Genomic DNA, 25083 nt, shown 5'->3' on the forward strand with positions numbered 1-25083 from the left:
CTGGTCAAAGTCCTTTTCAAAATAACTTTGCTGTTGCCTTTTGGCTTCTTTTGTCACCCTGTTAATCTAACTCTCTGAATTTGAAATATTTTAGGTAAAAGAGAGTCAGCCCTGCCCAAGACAGCCCTGTGCCTAAGGATATATGGTTCATCACAATTACTGGTTTGAATTTATTTAACATTCTTTCAAACCTGACGGGGAAGACTGAACTGAAATTCCTTGTGCTTACAGATTTTCAAATCTTCACATCCATGCTTTGTGCAAAGGTTCTCCTTTTGCCATCTCCCCAAAATACGTGCCTTCATAGGTATTTTATCCTCTATGTACATAAATTTGTACATAGAAGAAAAAAATCTCCAGGGAGAGTTTGCATTCACATGAATTTCCACAAAACTAATTTCAAACAATCACTTTGTACCCACACTCCATTTAAGTTAGATCTTTTTTCAGGCACATGCACAAATGATAATCCAATTTCTTTTAAACTGATCACACACATAAGCACATAATTTAAAAACCTAGCATCTATTTCCCCAATGTAACATAATTTCTGAGCATCAAGCAAACTAGAGTTTTCCAAGGGTTTTATTTTCTGGAAGCAGCCATGAGTAGTTGTGGCAGGTATGAGAAAAACAGCATGTTTTTAAACATTGTGGAATTGGCTGTTGATCAACCATATTTTGATCCACTGGCATTAAAAAACATGAATTTTTTTGTAAAGATTTATTTATTTGAAAGGCAAAGTTACAGAGAGAGGTAGAGACAGAACAAGAGAGAGAGGTCTTCCATCAGCTGGTTCACTCCCTAAATGGTTGCAATGACCGGAGCTGAGCCTATCTGAAGGCAGGAACCAGGAGCTGCTTCTAGGTCTCCCATGTGGGTGTAGGGGCCCAGCGCCTGCCTCTCTAATAATATTTTTTTTTATTTTAGTATATTTGAAGGTTTAAAAGACCATGTCTTAATTTAATCTCACAATAGTTTCATGAGATAAACCCAGAGTATGTATACTTCACTTTTACAAATGTGCAATGTGGAGATAAATGACTTTTCAAAGCTTTCATAAAAATAGGTAGCAGAATTGAGATTAGAACTCATGTCTCTGAACTGCTTAGATCAGCCTGGCTTATCTGTTAGTTCCATAGATCGATATGGGAGATCGATGATGTGACAGTCTTAATGACTTGCTCACTGCTTTCATGATGCACATGCAAGGGATTTCTTCTTTCCTTAGCGCCCAGTTTAATTGAGCCACATAGCGAAAAAGCCAGTCAATACTGGTAAAGCCTTTAGGATTCTCAACAGGGTCTTCAGAGCCTTCCTTCAGAGATGGATGCTCCAAGAGAGCGTCATACTGTTGGTGTAATTGTAATTGCATTTGGAGTCTCAGGTCCTCTCTCTCTCTCTCTCTCTCTGGATTTGCTAGAAATTCATATACACTCAAAAATATTCACCTCTTCCATGATTGACCTAAAACTCGTCAATATGGAAAATAATCAATTCTCCTCATTTACTAAAATAAAACAAAAATCTAAATTGAGCAGACAACACACACACACACAGACACACACACACACACACACACACACACACCCATCAAACACCATACCAAAAGTCGGGCAGATTGTTTTCAGGCAGAAGGAGAATTCTTGCTTCTCCTGAAGACAGATCTAGAAGGAAGTTTCCTCCCCAAGTCCATTCCCGAGACTTGATCATTATTTAAAAGTATATCCTCTCTTACAAGACCACTCCCTCAGAGCGTATGCAGAAGGCACTAGGAAAGGTTTTCCTCCTCAAACTACGTACTCCTCAAGTGAATTAACACAATCATTCTTTATGTCTCAACTTAGTTGTCTGCCGTTCAAGACCTCCTATTAGTCTTCAAATACCATTGGCTTCCATTGGACCCATTTGGAAGACCTAGAAGAAGGAGCCCAACCCAGACCCTCTCCCTAGACCATGCTTTTAACTAACAATATGGTTCTCAGTTGCTCTACTGGAAGCCATTGAGTTTGTGGCTTTGCACCCACTCTAGCTGCTTCTCTCTGATGCGTGCCCTTACCCCTCTCCCTGCAATAGATCAGGCAGGGATGTTCTCAACCTCGGGTGATGGTAGGTGCCAAGAGTTGCAGATGCCCCTGGTTCCTCCCTGCCCTTCCTCTTCCCAGTCCTTGCCAGGGGCATGGCCTCCTCTGTCTGGTGATCGTACCGGTTGCTCCAGGGCTGTTTGCTCCCACTTTTCTGTTGCGGTTGACGACACATGACAAACCTAACCGCACGAAACCAAACCCAGATTTTTCTTAAGAGATGTCTTTCTAGGGAACCACCAAGCTCCCTGCCTACTTCCTCAGAATGATCGGGTGTTGTTATAAATTGCCGCTCTGCAGATTCCACGTAGTTTCATTCTGCCCTGTTGGTTGCTCCCTTAAAGTGATTTCCCTCTGGACACCATTGTACCAACTGAAACAGAAGAACAATTGGAATGGCATTCTCCCCTGTGCCTTTCTTCCTTTTCTTTGTTGTTTGATTTCTCCCTTTTAATACCTGACTTCACACAAATTCTTGTTGGAATTCCCACCATCACAAGTCAACCTTAGATTTAACCAGGCAGTGTGGTTAACAGTTAACTGGAGATATTTCTCTGACCATTTCTGCCCAATCCCCTACTAGAAGCCACTGCTATCCGCAAGGATTTTTATGGTGTGTGCACCTGACTTTCAAAGAGAGATGAATAAAATTGGTAGGTTCTCTGATCTCTGGCACAGAGTGCTCTGTCCAGTTGCCAGCACTGGACAAAGAGCTCCCTGTTTTATAATTAAGTACCCATTAACTACCCATTTATTTCCACTTTTTTCATTGAAAAAAAAAAAGCCAAAATTAAAGAGTCTCCTCCCCTAGAGAGGCAGAATCACCAGGTAAAATAGGTAGGAGGTCAAAGGTGCTCAAGACCTCTCCCACACGTGCCTGTCTCACCTTCCCCTGAATGCTGTAGGCACTTGATTCAGTCTGAGTATTCAGGCCGGAAGACGAGATGGGCATGGGGAGTGGGTTGGCTTGGGGGCCTTTGACCTACTAGCAATCAGCCCAATAAATTGTCCCCATATCTGACTATCCCTCTCCCCTACACCTGGCCCCTCCTCTCTAAAATCTGGGATGGGTGTTTGTGCGGTTAGCTGTTTGCAAGTGGCCATTTTATGACAGGAAATGACCAGGTGGTGTTAACCCTTTCCTTACCTCTCAGGAGGATGGCAAGCCTGCCTGTGCAAATTTCTGTAGCATTTGGGGCCCTACCTAAGGAGAGGGTGGAGGGAGTTTGTGTTTAGAAAAAGAGAAAGGGTTAAATACTGCACTGAGAGACTTGATGGGCAGAATTGTAAATTGATACAATGTGTCACACAGGTTTCATATTTTTGCAAAACGAATATGAAAATTACATTAATGCTAGCTTTAAAGATAAATTTTAAGGAAACTAATGGGTAAATATAATTGAACCTACATTTGGTGGGGAATTTTTGCCTCATTTTCCAAGTTTAACCAAATTAATATTTCAAAGTCCAGGTTTAAAGTACTTTATATAAATCATTAGGTTTTTTGATGAAAAAAAGAAAACATGCTTGGTGTCTATTGTGGATATATATGTATACCAGTATATATCTCTATACATATGTGTATATATATATATATGTGTGTGTGTGTATATATATATGTATCCAACTTTACTGAATAATATACTGTACATATACACCCACCCCTAAACTTGTGCATACTGTATATTTATATAAAATGGCCACATTTCTTGCGTGTGTCTGTCCCCGGAAGGGTGGACTGATTGTTTTTGGATGTCTGCAGCTGTTACCTTGAAGGATGCAATTTCATCTTTCATTTATTTTTCCCCATCTAGACTGTATCAGGATAAACTGTAACTCCAGTAAGTTTTCCCTCAAGTTTCATTTTGTTCTTAAAAAAAAAACTGACTTTATTTTGGTTACTGTTTTATGAACTGTCTTTTATTTGAATTATTTTATTTTTTGACAGTGGAGTTGGGGGAGATTGGGGCTGACAGCATGAGGGGCTGGGGTGATGAAAAGGGCTAAGTGGCTTAGGTGTGGATTCTGAACTGGAGCAGGTCCTCTCTTCTTTCCTTGCCTTTGTTGTATATGCAGAGGAGGAGAGGGCATGTGGTCATGAGATAACCTGGAAATGAATGGAAATGCTAATTTATTGTCTTTTGGAAATAACTCTTGGGGTGGAATAAAAAAAGCGTTAGAGCAACCAACATGCACTTCTCCATTACCAATAGCTTCAGATCATAGAAGCAAAGTTCAGGACCCAGAGGTGGCTGCCAACTCTTTTTCTTTCCTGGCATTAATCACTGCAGGGGGCTTTTAAGGGGGAAAGGTGGTTAAAATGTTGTTCTTGATGGTAATGCAAGTTTTTAACCAAAGGCTTGAGATGCACTCTTATCTCTGTTGAAAGAAGAATTTACGTCTACTATGTTCAGTTTATTGCACTCAAATATCCCACTCTTGAAGATGGGTCCTAACTGGGTGCAGGTGAGAACTTCTTGGGCCTTTCTTCCTTTGTCTCAGCAGTGACTGTTACCTGGAGGTGAGAAGGAAGAGGAACAGAAGCAAATAGGATGGATGAACATGAGGTGAATAGGCTCGGATCATGAAAGAAAAAGAGGGAGAAATCGGCTTTGAGTGCCATAGTGCTATATGCTAGTTAGGTTAAGTAACTCTAACTGTTGTAACAAGCTATTCCATGATTTCAGTGACTCCCCAGAGGAAATGTTTATTTCCTTTGTGTTTAATGCCTTTTGGGCAGGACAGAGCTCTTCTAAGAAGGAAATCAGAGGTCAAGGATCTTTCCAGGAGGTGGGTCTACCCCCTTGGCATGCTTCACACCCAGCTGTAGAGAACACACAGTCTGGACGGTTGTGCAGCGTGTTGCATTGCCTTGTCTGGAAATGCCATACATCATTTCTGCCTGTATTTTGTTCCATCCTAATGTGAAATGCAGCTGAAAAACGCAGTCTCCAAGTGTACCCAGCAAGAGAATGTTGGATTAACTAAACATCTAACACCTGTAATTCTTAATATTATCTCCTCACTTTTTGGTTCTTCCCTTGTTAGTCTGTCTGCAGAAATGGAAACAGAGAAAGAAAAGGAAATAATTCATCTTCTATGTTTCAGTGACTTGTTTATTCCATCCTATTGGGACTTTTACAGGTGCTAGTTTAGCCTTTTCTTTGTGATGCGAGATGTATGAGTGGTCATCACAAATTTCATGGAAAATGTGAATTATGAAAAAATTATGCATAGATTTCAAAATTTTCACCAAAATAACCCTCATCTTTCTATTCCATTTTTCCATGAACTTGTCAAACTGCCCTCATATTCTTGGAATAACAAACTAAGGAAACCAAGCTTTACATTTTTGGCAAACATTCCATATATATTAACAGAAAAGAAGAAATTCTTACATCTGTATAAAAACCCCATTTCTCAGGTAGATTAAATTATGCTTGTTTTGGCATCAGTTCAGTTCTTTTTTTCTTTTTCTTTCCTTTTTTCTTTTGACAGGCAGAGTGGACAGTGAGAGAGAGAGAGAGAAAGAGAGAAAGGTCTTCCTTTTCCGGTGGTTCACCCCCGCAATGGCCGCCATGGCTAGCACACAGTGCCGATCTGAAACCAGGAGCCAGGTGCCTCTCCTGGTCTCCCATGCGGGTGCAGGGCCCAAGGACCTGGGCCATCCTCCACTGCACTCCCTGGCCACTGCAGAGAGCTGGACTGGAAGAGGAGCAACCGGAACAGAATCTGGCTCCCTGACCGGGACTAGAACCCGGGGTGCTGGCGCCGCAGGTGGAGGATTAGCCTATTGAGCTGCAGCACTGGCCCAGTTCAGTTCTTTTAGAGAATGTCCAATTTTTACTCTCTTTATTTCTAGTTGGCCAGATATTTCTCTTCGTATGTGGATTATTAAAAGCCTAATTGAAATGGCCTTTCTTTCCAAACTCTGGAGTTGTCTTTTTTTTTTTTTTTTTTTTTTAAGCAGCTTTGTTTAGGCATAATTGCCATAGCATGAAATTTACCTGCTGGAAACTCACAGGACAGTTACTTGAATTAAATGCATACAGTTGTCGAAACAACACAAAAATCACATTTCAGAATATTTACCCCCAATTTCTCTTATGCCCATTTGCAGTTAATCTGTGCTCCTGTCATTAGCCCTGGGCAACTATGGATGTGTTTTGCTTCCACAAATCTTTCAGTTTGAGACACTTTCATATGAATGAAATCATATAATAAGTAGTCATTCGCATTTGACTTCCAAAAATTTGTTTTTCTCAAAATTTCTAGTGGACACTTTTCCCTTCCCTTTGATAGTGCTTTTACGAAGGAACTAAGATGGAAAGGAGGCATGAATGTGGAAAGCCTGAGGCACTGGGCTGTGTCTGGCATCTCTTTGCCCACGGGACTTACCTGAAGGATAGAATTTCTGTGGCTGCTCCATTCACACTTTCTTACAGCATGGACTCCGTGTATCCCGTGTGGTCAGCCTTGGAGTGGTCTCCAAGCAAGGTCTGGGAGTCTCTCTGCCGGGAAGGCAGTGACACAGATGACAGCAGGTTTTCTCAACCTGTTAGAGCATTTTCTGTTCAGAACCGTGAATGCAGCACTGGGAGGAAAACATGTCAACAAGGATAAGTTCCTGAACTTCGAGCACGGTATAGAAAGAGTATCTCAAGTTCTAATTCAGCAATTAGAGGCAAGGTTAGACTTTGGAAATTATTTTTGAATTCTGACTGAAACACTTAACGTGCTAAGAAAGTTAATTTTGTTGAGAGAATCAGAGAAACATATTCAGTCCCACTGGTTGAACAGTGATGACCAGGAAAACCAAAGCCCTTTAGTGCTCAGTTTTGTAAACACTGTACCCAAGGTTGCGTGGAATCACAAAGTAAAGATGATACATTTTCCTGGAATTGATTTTAATTATTGACTTAAAGTAAAAGCTGAAATTTTAAACTGGAGTTATATATTATGCAGAAGAGTGCAAATAAGCACTGATCTATAAACAAATGCAAAGAATTTTTATATATTTATTTAACTTTTATTTAATAAATATAAATTTCCAAAGTACAGCTTATGGATGACAGTGGCTTTCCGCCCCCCCCATAACTTCCCTCCTACATAAACCCTCCCATCTCCCCCTCCCTCTCCCATCCCATTCGCATCAAGATTCATTTTCAATTATCTTTATATACAGATGATCAATTTAGTATATATTAAGTAAAGATTTCAGCCATTTCCACCCACACTGAAACACAAAGTGTAAAATACTGTTTGATTACTAGTTATACCATTGATTCACATAGTACAACACATTAAGGACAGAGATCCTACATGGGGAGTAAGTGCACAGTGACTCCTGTTGTTGATTTAACAATTGACACTCTTATTTATGGCATCAGTAATCACCCTAGGCTCTTGTCATGAGTTGCCAAGGCTATGGAAGCCTTTTGAGTTCGCCAACTCCGATCTTTTTAGATAAGGTCATAGTCAAAGTGGAAGTTCTGTCTTCCATTCAGAGAAAGGTACCTCCTTCTTTGATGGCATGGCCCTTTCTTTCCACTGGGATCTCACTCACAGAGATCTTTCACTTAGGTTTGGTTTTGTGTTGTGGTTTTTTTTTTTTTTTTTTTTTTTTTTTTTTTTTTTTTTTTTTTTTGCCAGAGTGTCTTGGCTTTCCATGCCTGAAATACTCTCATGGGCTTTTTAGCGAGATGTGAATGCCTTAAGGGCTGATTCTGAGGCCAGAGTGCTGTTTAGGATATCTGCCATTCTATGAGTCTGCTGTGTATCCCACTTCCCATGTTGGATCATTCGCTCCATTTTAATTCTATCAGTTAGTATTAGCAGATGCTAGTGATCCCTTTGACACTTAATCCTATCATTATGGTCAATTGTGAACTGAAACTGATCACTTTGACTAGTGAGATGGCATTGGTACATGCCACCTTGATGGATTGAATTGGAATCCCCAGGAATCTAACTCTACTGTTCAGGGCGAGTCTGATTGAGCATGTGGCCAACTGTACATCTCCTCCCTCTCTTATTCCCACTCTTATATTTGACAGGGATCACTTTTTAGTTAAATTTAAACACCTAAGAATAATTGTGTTAATTAAAGAGTTCAACTAATAATATTAAGTAGAACAAAAAAATACTAAGAGGGATAATGTATTAAGTTGTTCCTTGACAGTCAGGACAGGGCTGATCAAGTCATTGTTTTTCATAGTGTCCATCTCACTTCAATAGGTTTCCTTTTCGGTGCTTGGTTAGTGGTCACCGATCAGGGAGAACATATGATATTTGTCCCTTTGGGACTGGCTTATTTCACTCAGCATGATGTTTTCCATTGTCCTCCATTTTGTTGCAAATGACCAGATTTCATTGTTTTTACTGCTGTATAGTATTCAATAGATTACATGTCCCATAATTTCTTTATCCAGTCTTCTGTTGATGGGCATTTAGGTTGATTCCATGTTTTAGCTATTGTGAATTGAGCTGCAATAAACATTAAGGTGCAGACAGCTCTTTTATTTGCCAATTTAAATTCCTTTGGGTAAATTCCAAGGAGTGGGATGGCTAGGTTGTATGGTAGGGTTATATTCAGGTTTCTGAGGAATCTCCAAACTGACTTCCATAGTGGCTTGACCAGTTTGCATTCCCACCAACAGTGGGTTAGTAAGACTTTTTATTTTTGTTACATGTCTTCTCTATTGTCTCTCTACTGTTACTCGTACTTGGGTGGAGAAGCATAAGAAGACTAAACTAGGTGAAAGAAAATAGCAGTCGTTGGAACTCCTGATCTCCTCTTTTCATTGACTCTTGGTCAGAACTCACAGCTCAACCCAATACAGGAACTCACTGTGTAGGAATAAGAAATCAGCTGGGTTCGCAGCCTGGCTTTGTGAGGGAGTGGACTTTCTTCTGTGCACACGGTCCTGTCTCCCACTATTGTTTCAGAAAAGTCATAGGGCACAATTGACAGAAGACTAGAAATAGGGATCCTTTATTCCACTGAAGGAAATATTGAATTAAATTTGAATCATGTTTGATTATAAGTTAATTAATTTTCTTAGTAATTCCTTTTTTAGGATCATTGCCCACTGAAGTCACTCAGATAAAATATCGAATGATCTCATCTATTGTTTCCTTGTTCATCTGCCATAAATTTGTTCTGGGAAGTGGCTGTTGACAAGGAATAGTGTGGCACCCTTTTTAATGGAGAGAAGAATATGAAATAGAAGGATTACACATCCAACATAAGGAGAAAACAAGTGGCTGTGATAGAGACAAAAGTAGAGTTCTCTTGAACCATTCTTCCTTCTTGCTTTGCTGGTTGGCCCTTCTGTCACTGACCGTGGCCCGCTTCCATGGGGAGGTTTTCCTACTGAGAAGCAAAAATGAGTTTCTCACCAGCCTCTCTGCCTTTCGCCCTTTCTTAGTTTCTCTTTTTCAACATTTTGCTTTTCTCATAATATTGATAATATATTTAATTTTGCTTATTCCAGTCTCACTTATGCTTTTCCAAAATCTCTAAGCGCATCACACCATAAAGTCCCTAGCTGCTATCACCAAACATTTGTTAAAGAGAGTGCAAATCAAGGTCCTTGGTTAAACTACGATCGTTGCTGGATTTGACTCATTGGGCAGGATTGTAATTACAGACATTTAATAAAAAATGTTCCAGCTTCGAACTGAATTTTAAATTTGGGAAAGAGCAGCAGAGTTGGCAGTCATAATGGTGGATGGAACTCTGGGGTAACCTGTGACACTGCTAAAGAAAACAGGCTGCTTTCTGGGGAATTTCTGGAGGAAACCACCTGTCCCTATGGTTCCTGTTCCATGATGTTGGCGGTAAACTAAGAGGCATGCAGTTCTAAAACAGGTAGGAACTTCTCCTTGTTCTGATGAATGTTGGCTAGAATGGTAGAATGGAGAATGACTGGGTTGTTGCCTTTTGTATTGTCTGATTCTGATTTGGCCTATGATTTCCTAGTCCTTAGTTCATTCTATCCTTTTTCAAACCATGTGCAGTATGAGTGAATATATTGAACTCATTTTAATTAAATATGAGTATAGCAGGAATACAGTCAACTCATATTAATGAAAATCAATTTGCCCTTTCGCTTTCAATCTCGTTTCAAGGGCTAATTCCTTAGCAATTTTTCTCATCTTTGTTACAAAAAAAGGTGTATAAATGGTGTAGGGAATTGTGTTTTTCCATAAGCCTGACATTTTAAGGTAGATGTAGACAACCCGTATCTTTCCCTAATTACTTTGAACTTGACTCCTCATTAATTTATGTGTGACAAGACTCATTTTATCTTCTCACAGAGAAGACACAAAGAAGAAAAGAAGTAGGGTGCCACACACACAAAAAATACCTCTCAGCACAGCTTTGGTGATCTAGTGAGCTTCCAACTGGCTCTAGTGTCTTCACATCACTGGAGAGGGGCACGATACTGTCTGAGGCAGATTCAGGTAGTTTGTGATGACATTACGCGCCAAAGCATGTCTCCAAAGGTTACTGCTGTTTACTTGGGTAAACCTGCTTGCATAGTGCCGGATATTTGGCTTTGGCTTTGCCTCTCTGCATTTGGTTTCTCATCAGACTCCATATCCAGTGTCTTGGAAAAGTCAGTAGCATCTGGGAAGGTCTTGGCTAATTTAGCTCTGCTAATTTGACCTACAGATTGTTATATTAGACTTCTGCTTTTCTTTTTCCCCCTTCTCTCTATGTGGTTATGGAATATGTGATTTTTATCTTCAGTCTTGGTCTACCTGAGAATCCCAGAGCTGAATAGTCTCACCCCTTTCGCTCGGAAACACTTGTCTCAGACCAACCAGGAAGGAAGACTTCAGCACTGAAAGTAGATGGGGAACAGAGTCACAGGACTCCTTTGGCATCCCTTCCATGAGTTGAGTAGCCCTCACTGTCAGCCACTTGCTTGTTTTTGCCACTTATCTTACTAGAATTTTAGTGAAAAATGGAAAAACACACAGCAAGATCCTTTGGATACCAAGTTATCTGTCAAACTATGAACATCACACTTAAGATTTTCTATCACTGTAGTAAATGAGGACACTCCAAGTATTCTCAAAATCTGAATTGTAGAAGAGAATGTTTACTTTTATTTCTCTTTGGAATGATTTGTATTTCTTGTAATACCTGTAACAGTTTAAGTGTAATTATGTTAATTGTATCAACTTAGCCAGAATCTAGTATGATAGTGGAGTACTTATTAAATATCTGTTAAACCTATCAATAAATATTAATTCACATTGACTTTATTTGTAAATAGTGAAAAAATATAAATGAAAATTTCTAAGTAGTGAAAAAAATTATGCATAAAGCAAAAGATAAAGAAGTGGAGATTCTCCCTTTTAATCCTGATTCATGTCCCTAAATTCTTTCTTAGAGACAACCAAAATCATCAGTTTTTAATGTACTTTTCCCAGATAGTCTGTGAGAATCGAGCATATAATTACAATCATGTCCTTCACCTCCTTTTTCTTCTTGACACAATATTAGCACACTCTTGTACAGCTTGCTGTTTTTTCCCACTAAAACTGTCTTAGGGATTAGTCTATATAATAGAATAAAAGTATTGTTTTCACTGGTCACATGATATTCCATTTTATGGTGATACAACATTCAGTAAGCATCCTACTAATATAAATTTATATTTTTATCAGTTTTTTATTATGAAGGAAAATATTTATTTTTGTTTATTAGTCTTTGAATACCTATACAAGGTGGACTCTTGGGTAAATCCCTAAAAGTGAAAATGCTAGGTCAAAGATAAGTAAATTATAAATATTGATAGACATTGCCCTAATGCACTCCGAAAAGTTTGTAACATTTACATTACTGCAAGCAATATGAGTGTTTTTCCTCACATTTGCAAAACACATTATGAAACTTTAATTAATTTTGTCATAATAGCTCTTCAAAATATTGCTACAGATATTCAAGTATGAGTCCATTATCACCCATAGAGTTTTTCCTTCTATCCTTTCATTTCTTCAGATATATGTAGGGACCACTGTTATTGAAAACCTCTGTAGTAGGGCTAGTGTTGTGGTGTAGTGGGTAAAGCTGCCTCCTGCAATACCAGCATCCCATATGGGCAATAGTTCAAGTCCTGGCTGCTCCACTTCTGATTCAGCTCCCTGCTCATAGCCTGGGAAAAGCAGTGGAAGATGGCCCAAGTATTTAGGACACTGCCACTTATGTGTAAGATCTAGAAGCATCTCCTGGCCTTTGTGGACATCTGGGGAGTGAATGTGAATAACTATTTCTCTTTCTTTGTCTGTCTGTCTCTCTCTCTCTCTCTCTCTCCCTCCCTCCCACTCCCTCCCTCCTTCCCTCTCTTTCTCTCTCCTTTCTCACCATCCCTCTCTCTCTCCCTCTCTCCCCATCCCTTCCTCTCTCTCTCTAATCTGACTTATAAATAAATAAAGCTTAAAAAGCAAACACCAAAAGCAAAACAAACAAAGCCCCAAGCCTTTGTAGCACTTACAGTGGAAATCTTTGAGTGGAAATCTGTTAGAGCAGTGTTTCATGGGCTAATTTATCTTAATCGAGAGGTTTATTGTAAAAGTCATGGCAGTTTTTTTGAGTTCTCCCCTGTGTAACTGTTTATCTGTGTTGGAATCCTAGCAGAAAAGCATTTCAGTGTGTTTATACATGGCAAGGAGGAATCTGAGGCCAAGTAGCCTGAGTTCCACCCTTGTTTCTACCACCAGTGAGCTGTGTGTCCTTGGGCAAGTTCCATCAACTTTCAGTTTTTTCTGTTGTAAATGAGATAATTGAATTGCCTATCCCCTTGTGTAAGAACAGAATGTGCCATGTAGCACCTGCTGAATATGATGGTGGCGACAAGGAGGAATGTTGTCCTAACATCTTACCTGAAAGTAGGCTCTTTGAGAACTGTACGTGGCAGAGAGCTGTACATTCTTAAACCCATGCTTAGCAGTAGCTTAATAGGTGCCTTTGAAATGAGTATTTCTGTTTGCACTTGTAGGTTACCCTTGGAAATGATAAACCCTTTTTCAAAGTCATGAGAGTTACGTTGGATTCTGTATCAGTAACATTACCAATAAGATTTTGATGAGATTATGTTTAGGTCATGTTGAGATATTTTCCCCTTACTGCATTGTTTGAAGAAAACACTTGATATTAAAGCAGAACTAATGAAATATTTGCCCATGTGAGTTCTTCTGTATTTGTTTTGGAGACCTTGATAAAAGCTTGAGAGTGTCCTAAAATGAAAGTATTACCTTCAAAATGTTCAGATATGATTAGATGACATCATCATATTCGGGGTTTTAATAACTTCTAATACAGATTTTGCCTCATCTAAATAGGAGGCAATACAGAATAGAGCCAGAGAAATAAATTTTCACAGCAAGGGTGTAGATTTCTAGGGAAGAACATGACTGTCTGTTGATGGTTCCCTTGACATATTTCTGTTTATAGCTTTAAAAGTGAGCCCAGATCATGTGGACCACAGTGAGAACAGGGAAGAATGAAAGTCCTCTTCTTAGATGTCGTAATTTGGTTTCAGTCAGTTTGCTGAAGCACCACATGATGAGTCAATATGTTGAGAGAGTCACAGTGAGTCCTGTGGGTAATTGAAGTTACTCGTATGTTAGGGATCAGTGGCTCAGTCCTCAGTACTTGATGCCCAGAAGGTAGAAAATTAATGACCTCTTAGAGGTTAGAATTACAGTACAATTCTGATTGTCTTTTGATGCATTAACAGTGGAAGAAACTTCTTATCTAAAGCCATTTTTTCTGTGATTTCAAACTTGTCCCTTGGCTTTAGTGTGTGTGTGTGTGTGTGTGTATCGTGTTTTTGTTCTTTTTATGTGCAGTTAACTTTTTGTATGGAAAAGTCTGCTTTGATTAGTGCTTTTTATTTTTAAACGTCTGTTTATTTGAGAGGGCAGGAGAGAGAGAAGATGGAAAAAAATAGGGAAGGATAGAAACATGAGCTCCTCCTTCCACTGGTTCAATCCCTCAGTGCCAGGGCTGAGTCAAAACAGAAGCCCGGAGCCAGACACTCATTACAGATCTACAACATGGTACTAGCCACTGGAGTCGTCAGCACTGCCTCCTAGCATGTATGTTAGTGGGAAGTTGGAGCCAGGAACCAAAGCCAAGAATTCTGGTCCTCAGATAAGGAATGTAGTGGTTTTAACTGGCATCTTAACTGCAGGGCTAAATGCCTTCTCCCAGGGTGCTACTTGAACATCTGTAATCCATATGGGATTTAGAAAGCATAAAAGGATTGGGATCAAGCACCTAATTAAAGAGTAGATGGGATGGGAGCTTGAGGCATTAAGTAGCGAACAATTTTGGAAGGAGACTTTGCTTTGTTTCATCAAAGGAGAAAGCGGAAGAAACAACGAAGGAGATAATCACCTTCAGTTAAAAGCACAAGCTCTCACAGGGCATGTAGACGTAATCTCACTTGCTAGAGTTGCTGAGTTCTAGAAAAAATTGCTAAATAAAGGGGTGAAATGTTTCTGTTGGCACATCTTTGTAAAATATTTTAATTTTTAAAATTTATATAAAGGGAATAAATTTCATGTATTTATCTTAAAAATAGACAAATATCTTGCCAATCCAGGAATGTTCTGTTGTGAGCTATCAGAAGAGATAGTATATAAACTGACAGAACTGTTTATCACCCATAGTTGAAACTACTTAATCTTGTAAAATTAGTGTATGCAGTTAGAATATATTATGTAGAGTTGGTGCATGGTATACTTTATGCTCTGCTATGTCTGCACCCAGACACTCATCTATCTATCAATTGATTGATCAATTGATAAAGTTTATGCCAGTACAGTCTAAAATTTTTACATTGATATCTGAAGCTATATGATTTATATGACCTCAGACATATTGGATATAGCATGTCCTCAATAAAGAATTATTAAGCAAGTTAACGAGGTAATGTATTTGTTCCTCCCCCGTAATTCATTATTGATAGAAATACTAGCAATCAATGTGAGAGGTACAAGCCTGGAAATAGTAAATGTTAACTGTTTTTGTCATTCTAAAATGAGGAAAATTAATTGAAGAGGGAATTTACTCTCTTACTCCTAATAACATGAAGGAATGCATGTTATTATTTTCTCTAAAATAAGAGATTTCAGACAAAATGAAGATTTTCATGATGTCTGGTTTGGCTAGTAAACTTTCATGACACAAGATGAATGTGTATTTGTAAATACCACGTGTCGCTTTCTTGTTCTTTCCTCACTTATTCCATGAACGTTCCCTGAGGGTTAACATAATTGTAGTAGTTTGGTGTCAGTTTTAGGGATTTATACAATGAGCTTCCTAGGAAAATACAGAAGGAATGCTCACAGATGGGGCAGCTTTTTCATCATGCCCAAACCCTACTTTTTTCTCTCTCTTGTTTCTTGGAGAAACTGGACCTCAGATATAGCAATCTTTAATATACAGATGAGTCTCCTTTAGGTTTTTTTTTTTTTTTCAGGGATGATTCAGCATTCATTTTCACATAGTAGTTTATTTCTTTTTTTCATTTTTGAATTCATTGTTTTGAGGCTCTGCATATTCATCCACTTAGCCATGTCTTTTTTCTGATTTTCTTCTTTTTTGTTTAGACTTGCACTTCATGTGGCCACCCACCTGGAGCCCAGCAAGCTATGTCCCTACTCTCCTTAAAAGCTAGTGTTTTAGACACTGTAATTTTGACTTCAAATGGTTTGTTTTTTGTTTTGTTTGTTTTTCATTCTATCTTTTGTGTATGTATTTATGTACTGTGATCCATTTTATTTGGTTACCATACTGGATTTTCAAGCTGAGAAATTCAGTATGTGTTAATGTTGAACACTCTATATTTTGAAAATTGGAAGGCATTAAAGTAAGTTAAAATGGAAACAGCCAGGAGATTCTCTGAACAGAAAAAAAAAATAAGGTAAGGTTTACCTTGCTTGATTTACAAAGATAAGCAAAACTTATATGAGATATTTCTTGTAAATGCCTATAATGTTAAAGAAAAAAACTTAAGTACAACAATCAGGAACAGCCAAACAACTTAGAATTATATAAAGACTTTCCAGTAGGCTAAAGTAAACAGGCAACTGTATAACTATAGTGCATCAAATCTTTTCTTCCGTGATGGTCCAGTGAGAGCTCTCTGCATATATTTGCTTTGCAGAGCTCTTAAACCACATTGGGTTTGCAGTTGTCGGATTCGTGAATCCTTGTTTGCTAAATCAACTCTTCAAAAACTTTCTGTGCTGCAGTTTGCCTAGTTCCCCTTCCCAGCTGTTTGGAAATCCTATCAATGAGCTGTAGATGTGCAAGCTAGCATTGTTAACCAAAGCTTTCCATGGATATCAATGGGTGTACTTTCCTTTTATTATGCCTAAATCATAAAAATAGATGTTTTAGAAAGTGTATTTATACAGAATTTGTAGCAAATTTTACTCGTATCTTATACAAGACTGTAATTTGATGTCTAGAGTTGGTTACAAAGGAGAAGGATGCCTCCTGATTCAAAGAATGTCAACAAACACATATTTTAGTTTTAAAAATGAATTTTCAGGAGAAAACTTAGAGACAAGAAGATGTGACTTCTCAAAGAAATGAAGAATTCGCAGCTGTTCTATTGACTAAGTGCCTGAAGTCACATAGCTTTCTAACTTTGAGTTTATCTGTAGTTAGAAATAAATCTTAGAAGAATTTACTCAATTCATTTTGAAATGAAGCTGTTTTGGGGAAATCTGATTATGTAATATCTTAATACAAAATCATTATGCTGTTATCCCTAAAGCTTGTGCCAAGGCTCTGTCAACAACAATGATCTTAGAGTAACAAATGGGAAGCTGGAGAGGACATGAAGGGGTTCAAGCATAAGGTATGGTGCTCAGTTACCATAAAAGAAGTGTCCATCTTCCTGGATGGCTGAAATTAAATTGCAGGGGGAAAGTATGAAGATGCATATGTGTGTCCAAAGAGAGGCTGAATGAAATAGACATCATGTCTTCTGAAGCCAAGTCTGAGTGATTTTGCACTCAGAATCCCCTCATAGGCCTCTGGGGCACATGATTTTTTAAATATCAACTCCTTACTAATGGGTAAACTAAGGATTGCGGGATCCAAGCACATTGCATAAGGTCTCCGAGTGATAATGGAGGTCATGGGTGTTCATAAATTTGGTTTTATGATTTTTAATTAAATGGATACCTTGGTCACCTAAATCAAGCTTTTAATAATAATGTGTAACATTCCGTCTTCAGTATTAGTAAAACGAAAAAGAGAGAACTAATACAAAGGTAGCCAAAGAACCAGGATGTGTGGTGTAAATGTCTGGACACAGGATGAAGAACTATAGGATTGGAATGAAATTTATACCCGAATTCAAGGAGATGATGGAAATGAAGCTGGCATTATACACAAGTGTGGGAGGATAAAATCTAAAACAGTAAGTAGAAGGCTACTCTGTTCCACAGAAAATAGAAGTGAGTGAATTAGAAACTTGGGCTTGCAGGGCAGAAGCCTGATGATTTCCTCTGAGTGCTTTACTTCCTTCCCCACTCAGAATCCAAGGAGAATAACTGCTCCACTGACCAGGGTGATGAAGCTCACGGGAGTGTGGCGGGGACAGCAGCGGAGAGGGTGCACGGACAAGGGGTTGTGCCCCTGGCTCCTGACTTTGATGTGGCCCAGCCCTAGCTGCCAAGGGCATTTGAGGAGTGAACCAGAGGTTGAAAGACCTCTGTTTCAGTCTCTCTCTATATATATCTGTCTCTCTGCCTTTCAAATAAATGAAAATCAATGAATATAGTGAAGCCGTTAGGCTGGCTAAGTTGATAGTTGAAATTAAATTCACGCTGTATGGGTACGGCTCTCAATAGTTGCAAAGCTTTATTGTTGGATTTACTTAGTGTTGCTGACAAACTCCCTCTTGATAATGGAGCCAATAAAAATACTTAGTATTGTCAGGAATAGAAAATCTAGCTATTGCATCCCCTGAATTTCTAACAGAGTGCCCAGGTACTTATCCATGGCTTGATTTATCCACACTCCTGCATACCTGGTTACAAATCCAGAGGGATGCGAATCTTAGGAGCAAGCACTCCAGTAGCATCAAACTTTAACACTAAGTAAGCACACTACCTGATCCTTCCCCTCTCCAAATTTCTCCTTGATCCTCTTCCTCCTTGGCCATAGTAAGACAAGATGCTATTAAATCCATACACGAAAACATTCACAACAAATGTTGACAACTTTTGCTTTTATGATATAAAGTATGTCAGCTTACAGGTGCCTATGGATTTAGCAAAAATAGCAAATATTGATGCTGTGTTGAATCATCTAGCTTAATTTTCATAATGATCTGATGAGGTATGTGTCACGATCCTCATTCTATAAAAGGAGAATCAATCATATGAATGCTTTGCCTGGCCTCACGTTCAGTCTGTTGCAAAGCCCCTGCTGCTCACCACTGCACATATTGCCTCTGCTGCTGGGATGCTGAAGTGCAATCCGCTACTCCAAGACAGGTGTCATTGGTCCCCCCAGGAGAGGCCACTTCTAGTCATCAATAAATCCTGGTTCTCAAAGCTGTCTTTCTAAAAACTTTGACCTTTCTAGGGTCAGGCTTCAGGTCAGGTGAGCTCAGTGCTATAATATATCAGAGTCCCATTCTTGCTGTCACCGTGGCTAAGACATTGCTTATTGTGGCTGGAAGGGATCTGGTATATGAGGATGCATAGAGGGAGAATTAGGAATTAGGACACATCCATACAGACAGCTAAGAAGCGAGCAGTGTTAGGATGCTGTAATTCAGTTGACCTTGATTGTTGCCAAGTCACTTTCCATGTGCCCAGTGCTTTGCTTACTTTCTCTAGGTCATATTACAGCTCCTATTTCATGTCTCTCTCTTTTTAAAAAAATATTTATTTATTTGAAAGGGAGAGTTACAGGGAATCAGAGACAGAGAGAGAGCTCTTTGATCCCATGGTTCATTCCTCAAATGACTGTAATGATAGAAGCTGAGCCGATCTGAAGCCAGCCAGTTTCTTCCAGGTCTCTCAGGCAGGTGCAGGGGCCCAAACACTTAGGCCATCTTCTACTGCTTTCCCAGGCCATAGCGGAGAGCTGGATCAGAAGTGGAGTGGCTGGAACTCAAACTGGTGCCTATATGGGTTGCCAACACTGCAGGCGATGGCTTTATCTGCTACCCCACAGTACTGGGCCCTATTTTACGTCTCTATCTTATACTCTAGTTCTGTGGCCTTGGCCAGCAGGTTATGGTTTCTCAGTTCTCTTGCAGCTCTGTTCCATGTCCATGCTTTCTTTATGCACAATGCCATTTCCTTCTGTACTGCCAGGCCAACTGCTAGTTCTTCATGTCAGCACCTATATGGAGCCTTCCCCTGTTCCCCAGGCAGGACTGCATTTGTCTACTTGTTCCATACTTTGCACATCTTTCAGAATTCTAATTACATTTTCTGCTTTTTTGTTGCTTTATTTACTTGTGTATCTTCAGAATCAATCTCCTATCCATTTGAGAACATTACTAACACAGTGTCACATGTATAGGAAGCATTAACTCACATTTATTGAATTATTGAAATTCAGTAACTTGGAAACGTTGGGCCATAGGAGAAATCTCTGGGTATTCATACATACATGAAATCAATATGGATAAATTTACTTCTTAGTAAGAAGAAAATTATTTCACTTATGAAGAGGGAAATCTCAGCAGAGGAGATGGAAACAGCGGAGGCTTCCATGGTAAGGACACTTACTCATCTCCTGAGGAAACAGGTGTCTACAGATGCTTCCTTGACACTGCTATGCTAGAAGACTAACTTTAAATAATAATAATAATAATGTGATTTTAAAGCCATCTGATCCATCTTTTGCCTAAATTGTGGTTGTTCAAGTGATACTTTAGGCATAAGTGGCTTCTCAGTGGTATTCTGTACATGTCAAATTGCTAGTTTTACATCTCGGCAGCCTTGGGTAGGAATCTGTCTCCATTCCTTAATTATTTTTGTGGGTCTCTACATGCTTTTAAACTGATTCTTAAAGAAAATGGAGATGACTCAGAGCAGAAAAGTAAAACATACAGAAAGAACAACATGTGTGGCAGGGTTCTGTGCAGGAAGCTCGAGACCTTCAGGTCCAGCTAAACCTGTTTTTCTGCTACTTCCTTTGGGTCATAAGGCAGTTTCTCTGAGTTAGCATTATTGGTAGTAATGGCCATGATATTATTTGATGAAAGGTTAAAATATCTAAGAGATGCCTAGCTCCCAACCTTGTGGTTTCCATCTGGGCATTTAAACAGACACCTAAAACCATGAGTGCTTTTATAACCCTTATGTCTCCCAGGTTGAGTTGCTCATTGATCATTTGCACTTGGAACAATAGAAACATCCATTCTATCAGCCCTCCTGCGAGCTTGTCTGACCTTGCTGATTTGTCAAAGGGAATTGCTTCTTTTGTAAAAGGCTTCATAGAAGACAGGGCAAGAATCAGTTTTTGGACAAGCTGAGTATCCCTGAGATAATATCCAGGGTTTTAATGGAGGGGTTTTGTAGCAGCAGGTTTAAAATCTTGTGCGAAATGAATCCAGAGCTTTTAGTGACACTCCAAGCAAGGTCACATCATAGGGAGTGAGGATCTTCCCCTTCCAAAGTCACAGGGAACAACCAACCATTCAGGTCAGTCTCACAGGGCTCACGATGAAATATAAGAGATGGAAGAACAACATCAATAATAGAATGATAATGATTGACTAATAGTGAGCACTTACTTGTGACAAGTAATATTTTCAGTTTCAACATGTTGAATATTTTTTAATCCTAATGAAAATCATACGCAGTAGACAGCACAAACTACATAATTTACAGGACCTGGTACAAAGTTGAAATGCAAGTCCCTGGCTCAGATATCAGAATAAAACCCTATTGTTTCTTTGACACTCTTGTTAAATCTACTAAACCTACAGATATTCAGAAGATTATCTTAATATCTCAACCCACATCTTTGCAGATGAAGTTAGAAGGCAGCAAGTATCGGTAGATGAACAGGAAAGTAAGTGGCCAAGAACCCACCTGGCAAGGCAAAAACACCCAGCAACCAAGGTTTTAATTCCCTGGCTCATGCTCCATCGTCCTTTTGAAGTTGACTTATGCAACACAAAGATAAAATTCGTAAGCATTTCAAGAGAGTGACTACAAAACATTGAACCCAAAGCTTGATGGGTTCTATATGGCTAATCTGGTTACATGATTATGAAACTAGCCTGGAATTTGCTAAAATTATTTGCATCTTACAGATAAAGAAACTATAACTCCCAGAAACATGTGATAGGTTTGTCCATGATGTAATCATGCAAACACACCATGTCTATCGTGCACAGCTTGGCGTGTTCTACATTTTGGTATGCTTTTCAAATTGCATTTCCTTTTTAAAAGATTTGTTTATTTGAATGGCAGAAAAAGCAAGAGACAGAGAGACAGAGACAGAGACAGAGAGAGAGGTCCTCTGACTGCTGGTTCACTACCCAAATGGCTGCAATGGCCTGGGCTAGGCCAGGCTGAGGCCAGGAGTCGGGAGCTTCTTCTGGGTCTCCCACATGGGTGGAGGGGCCCAAGGACTTGGACCATCCTCTGCTGCTTTCACAGGCTCATTAGCAGGAGCTGGATCTAAAGTAGAGCAGCCAGACTCAAACCAGTCCCTGTATGGGATGCAGGCACTGCAGATAGAGGCTTAACTTTAACTGCCACTGCGCTGGCCTTCAAACTGCATTTTCTAAATTCATAATTACTACTGGATATCTTCCTTCATGGCCAAAGTTTAATTTTAAATCCCATGAGCTGTTCTTTCCATAAAAATCTACACAACAGCATAAAACAACCCGTCATTTTCTTCTACCCAATGGAAACATACTTTTGTTCTGAATGTCAGTATTTGAAAATAGAAATTAATGAATAGTGTAAGTTTTCTGGTAATAATAACTTCTTCCTGAGTGGTTGGATCTTCAGTAGTCAGATACGGCAGTGCTGTGATGTCATCACTTCTTCCTGTGGTAGCCTCTTGTGAATGCACAAACTCCTCAACCATTTTTAGTGAACCTCAGTCTCTGAGGATCTCAATTAACAGTTTTCATTTCTCCAGTGGATTACCAGCAAGTAAAAAACAGAATTTGGGCATTACCCTACTAATGCACATCACTGCAGAAATCCTTTGGCCTGCGAGGAGAAAAGGACCATCCCAGAAATAGCTGTCATTCACCGTCGTTGGAACCTTGCTGCTCAAAGACTTGGTTTCTGACCTGTTACTCTCCTCACCTACACATAATCTAATGAGGAGTCCAGTGAATCCTCTTCCAGGGGAATGGATGCTGTGGAAACTTGAATCCCATCAGAACATTTTAAAGGAAAAGCTCCTTTTACAACAAATTCCACAGAACACTTGGGACAGGAATAGATCAAATTGGTTTTCAGTTCATAGGTGAAAGTGAAGCACCTTCTGAGGACAAAATGACTTATTTTTAAAATCCTTAGGCCAAGCCATTTTTCAGTGTCTGTCTTGAAAGGATGGATTATGTAGGCTTTTACTAAGCACCTGTGCTGATTTGCCTCATTCCCGCCTTTCTTCTCATTGGGGCCACTCTTAGTCAAAGCAATTCCTGGGGGAAAAACAACATCAGGGAACTGAGCTAGACCTCATCTAGTATTTGTATTCATGGAAGAGCGTTTTCTTGTCCTTATGGTATACTTTGCTTTATGAAACAGTTTGTACTTGATTTTATTGTCACCACCTTTGACAGCACATGATGACTTTCCTTCTTTCTACTCAAATTTATCTGAATCAAAGGACTGATTTCCTTTGGGCCTCTGCATCCAGGCTGTCAGTTCCTCTCACAATTACCTGTAGGCAGGAAGTGTTTATTGATGAGGATTTTATCACCTCTTCATGTGAGGTGTTGGTTTACTTTCCCTTCTAATTCATCACTTAGTTTATAGTTCAATTATTATTGATCCAAGTGTTACCAGTGACTAATCCTATTGATAGTAAGTTACAGGTTTGAAAGGTATGTCAACTTTCAAACTCACTGTTGTGGAGTAAGTGCTGCCTTGACAAAATTAATGAAGCTCTTAAGTAAAAGTCTCTGATAGGAGAGTCATGGGAACTGAATAAACTTCATCTCTATATTAAAGTATAGAGACTTGTGGTTGTATTAGTCAGACTTTGATAACAATAACAAAATACCCAAGGCACGCTAACCTCTTAAAGGAGGGAGCTTTTTGCTGGCTCACGGTTGTGGGATTCCCTAGTCCATCCAGTGGGTCCCTTAGTTCAGCCTCTGGTGATGGTTTTCCTCCTGGCAGAGTTCCAAGGTGGCCCACGACAAAAGGGCACAAGAAATGAGATTTGTGTGTGTCTATGTCTCTGTGGCCTCTCTTGCTTTCCTTATAAAGTCACTAGGATTCATTCATGGGGACTCTAACCTAATGGTCACACCTATAAATCCCACAGTCAGATTCAATTTCTACCTTCTTAGCACTAATACAACATTTTAGGGACTAAATTCTGAGATTAGTTGGTGGGGTTTGGAGGGAGACACACACTCAAACCATAACTGTGATCCACTTCAAAAAATTGGTATGGAAGCTGACTTTTTCTGTAATGGCCAAATAATTATAATTTTAGGCTTGAGAGCTGTATAATGTGTGTTACTACTACACAGCTCTGTCATTACAGCATTAACATAACCATAAATGATATATAAATTGATGGGCAAGTTTGAGTTCCAATGAAATTTAATTGATTAAAAATGGTTAGTAGGATAGATTTGGCCCAAGGGCCATAGTTCACTAATCCTTGTGTTATGTGCATAAAGGGGATTATCTTAAAGGTTATGATTAAGAAGTAGACTTAACTACTAGGGATTCCAAACTGCAAGGCATTGAGAAGTTGGAGAACTACTCATCCAGAGTAATTTTTATTCTCAGTGCTGAACAGGACCAACACTTTTTCTCCTTGTGAGGTTTGCATTCTGTCTGATATGTTTTTGAATATACATGTTAAATAAATTTAGGCAATACCAAACACAGTGAATAAAGTTAAACAGGATAAAGTAAATGCCTGGAGATCAAAGAAGTATAACTGTAGATGGAACTATCCTGGGAACCTTCCTTAGGAAATTATATTTGAATTTTAGACATATAATACTTAAATGATGAACCTAGACTCTGTGCAATGGTGCTAATTAAAATTAAGGGCTTGTGAGAAGAATATGCTCACTGTATTTCAGGAACAGAAAAATGTCAGTGTGATAGAAAAGGTAACAAATCTACATCTATCTTGATCTGTCCCTATTAGGCTGATTTATAACCACAATTTTAAGTATGTTAAATTATTTTTGATTCACATTCATCCTTTGTTCTTGGTTGTTTTCTTTGGGAGGCAAGTGTTTTATGTCAAATCATAATTTTCACAGATTCTAATTCACTACTGAGATGGAGGCAAGCTGGGGTGGGTGTTATGGCATAGTGAGTAAAACTTTGGAGCCTGTGACACCAGCATTCCATGTGGGCGCCAGTCTGAGTCCCAGCTGCTGCACTTCCGATCCAGCTCCCTGCTAATGCACCTGGGAAAGCAACAGAAGATGGCCCAAGTTCTTGGGCTTCTGCACCCATGTAGGACACCCAGAAGAAACTCTGGGCCTTGGTCTGGCTCAACCTCAGTATTTGTAACAATATTGGGGAGTGAACCAGCGGATGTGATATCTCTGTTTCTCTTGTTTCTGATCTAACTCTGCCTTTCAAGTAAATAAAGTAAATCTTAAAAAAAGTTGGAGGCAAGCCAAAGTTTAAGCTGAAGAATAAATCACTGGGCCATATTTAGAGGAATTATGAGACAAGATATCAGAGATAAGACTTGTAGAGTTAAGAAAATTCGCATCAGATCCATTGATCTAATCACTTGAGCAATAGAGAT

At 39.2% G+C, this 25083-nt stretch overlaps 1 protein-coding gene across 38 annotated transcripts in view; it reads left to right on the top strand.

Annotated features, from left to right (window-relative positions):
- The window catches only part of NRXN3 (neurexin 3), a 1793247-nt gene that overhangs the window by 704403 nt on the left and 1063761 nt on the right, over positions 1–25083 (top strand). For 29 of the 38 annotated variants that reach the window (XM_089322450.1, XM_070065303.2, XM_089322455.1 and 26 more), the window contains one exon: positions 3899–3925. The exons of the other annotated variants lie outside the window; for them this stretch is intronic. In XM_089322450.1, the coding sequence (XP_089178576.1) occupies positions 3899–3925 (27 nt within the window). The remainder of the gene's footprint in view (positions 1–3898; positions 3926–25083) is intronic. 38 annotated transcript variants of the gene reach the window in all.

The sequence above is a fragment of the Oryctolagus cuniculus genome, chromosome 20, assembly GCF_051225735.1.
Source record: "Oryctolagus cuniculus isolate XC-2025 breed Fujian yellow rabbit chromosome 20, ASM5122573v1, whole genome shotgun sequence".
NCBI classification, from domain to species: Eukaryota; Metazoa; Chordata; class Mammalia; order Lagomorpha; family Leporidae; genus Oryctolagus; species Oryctolagus cuniculus.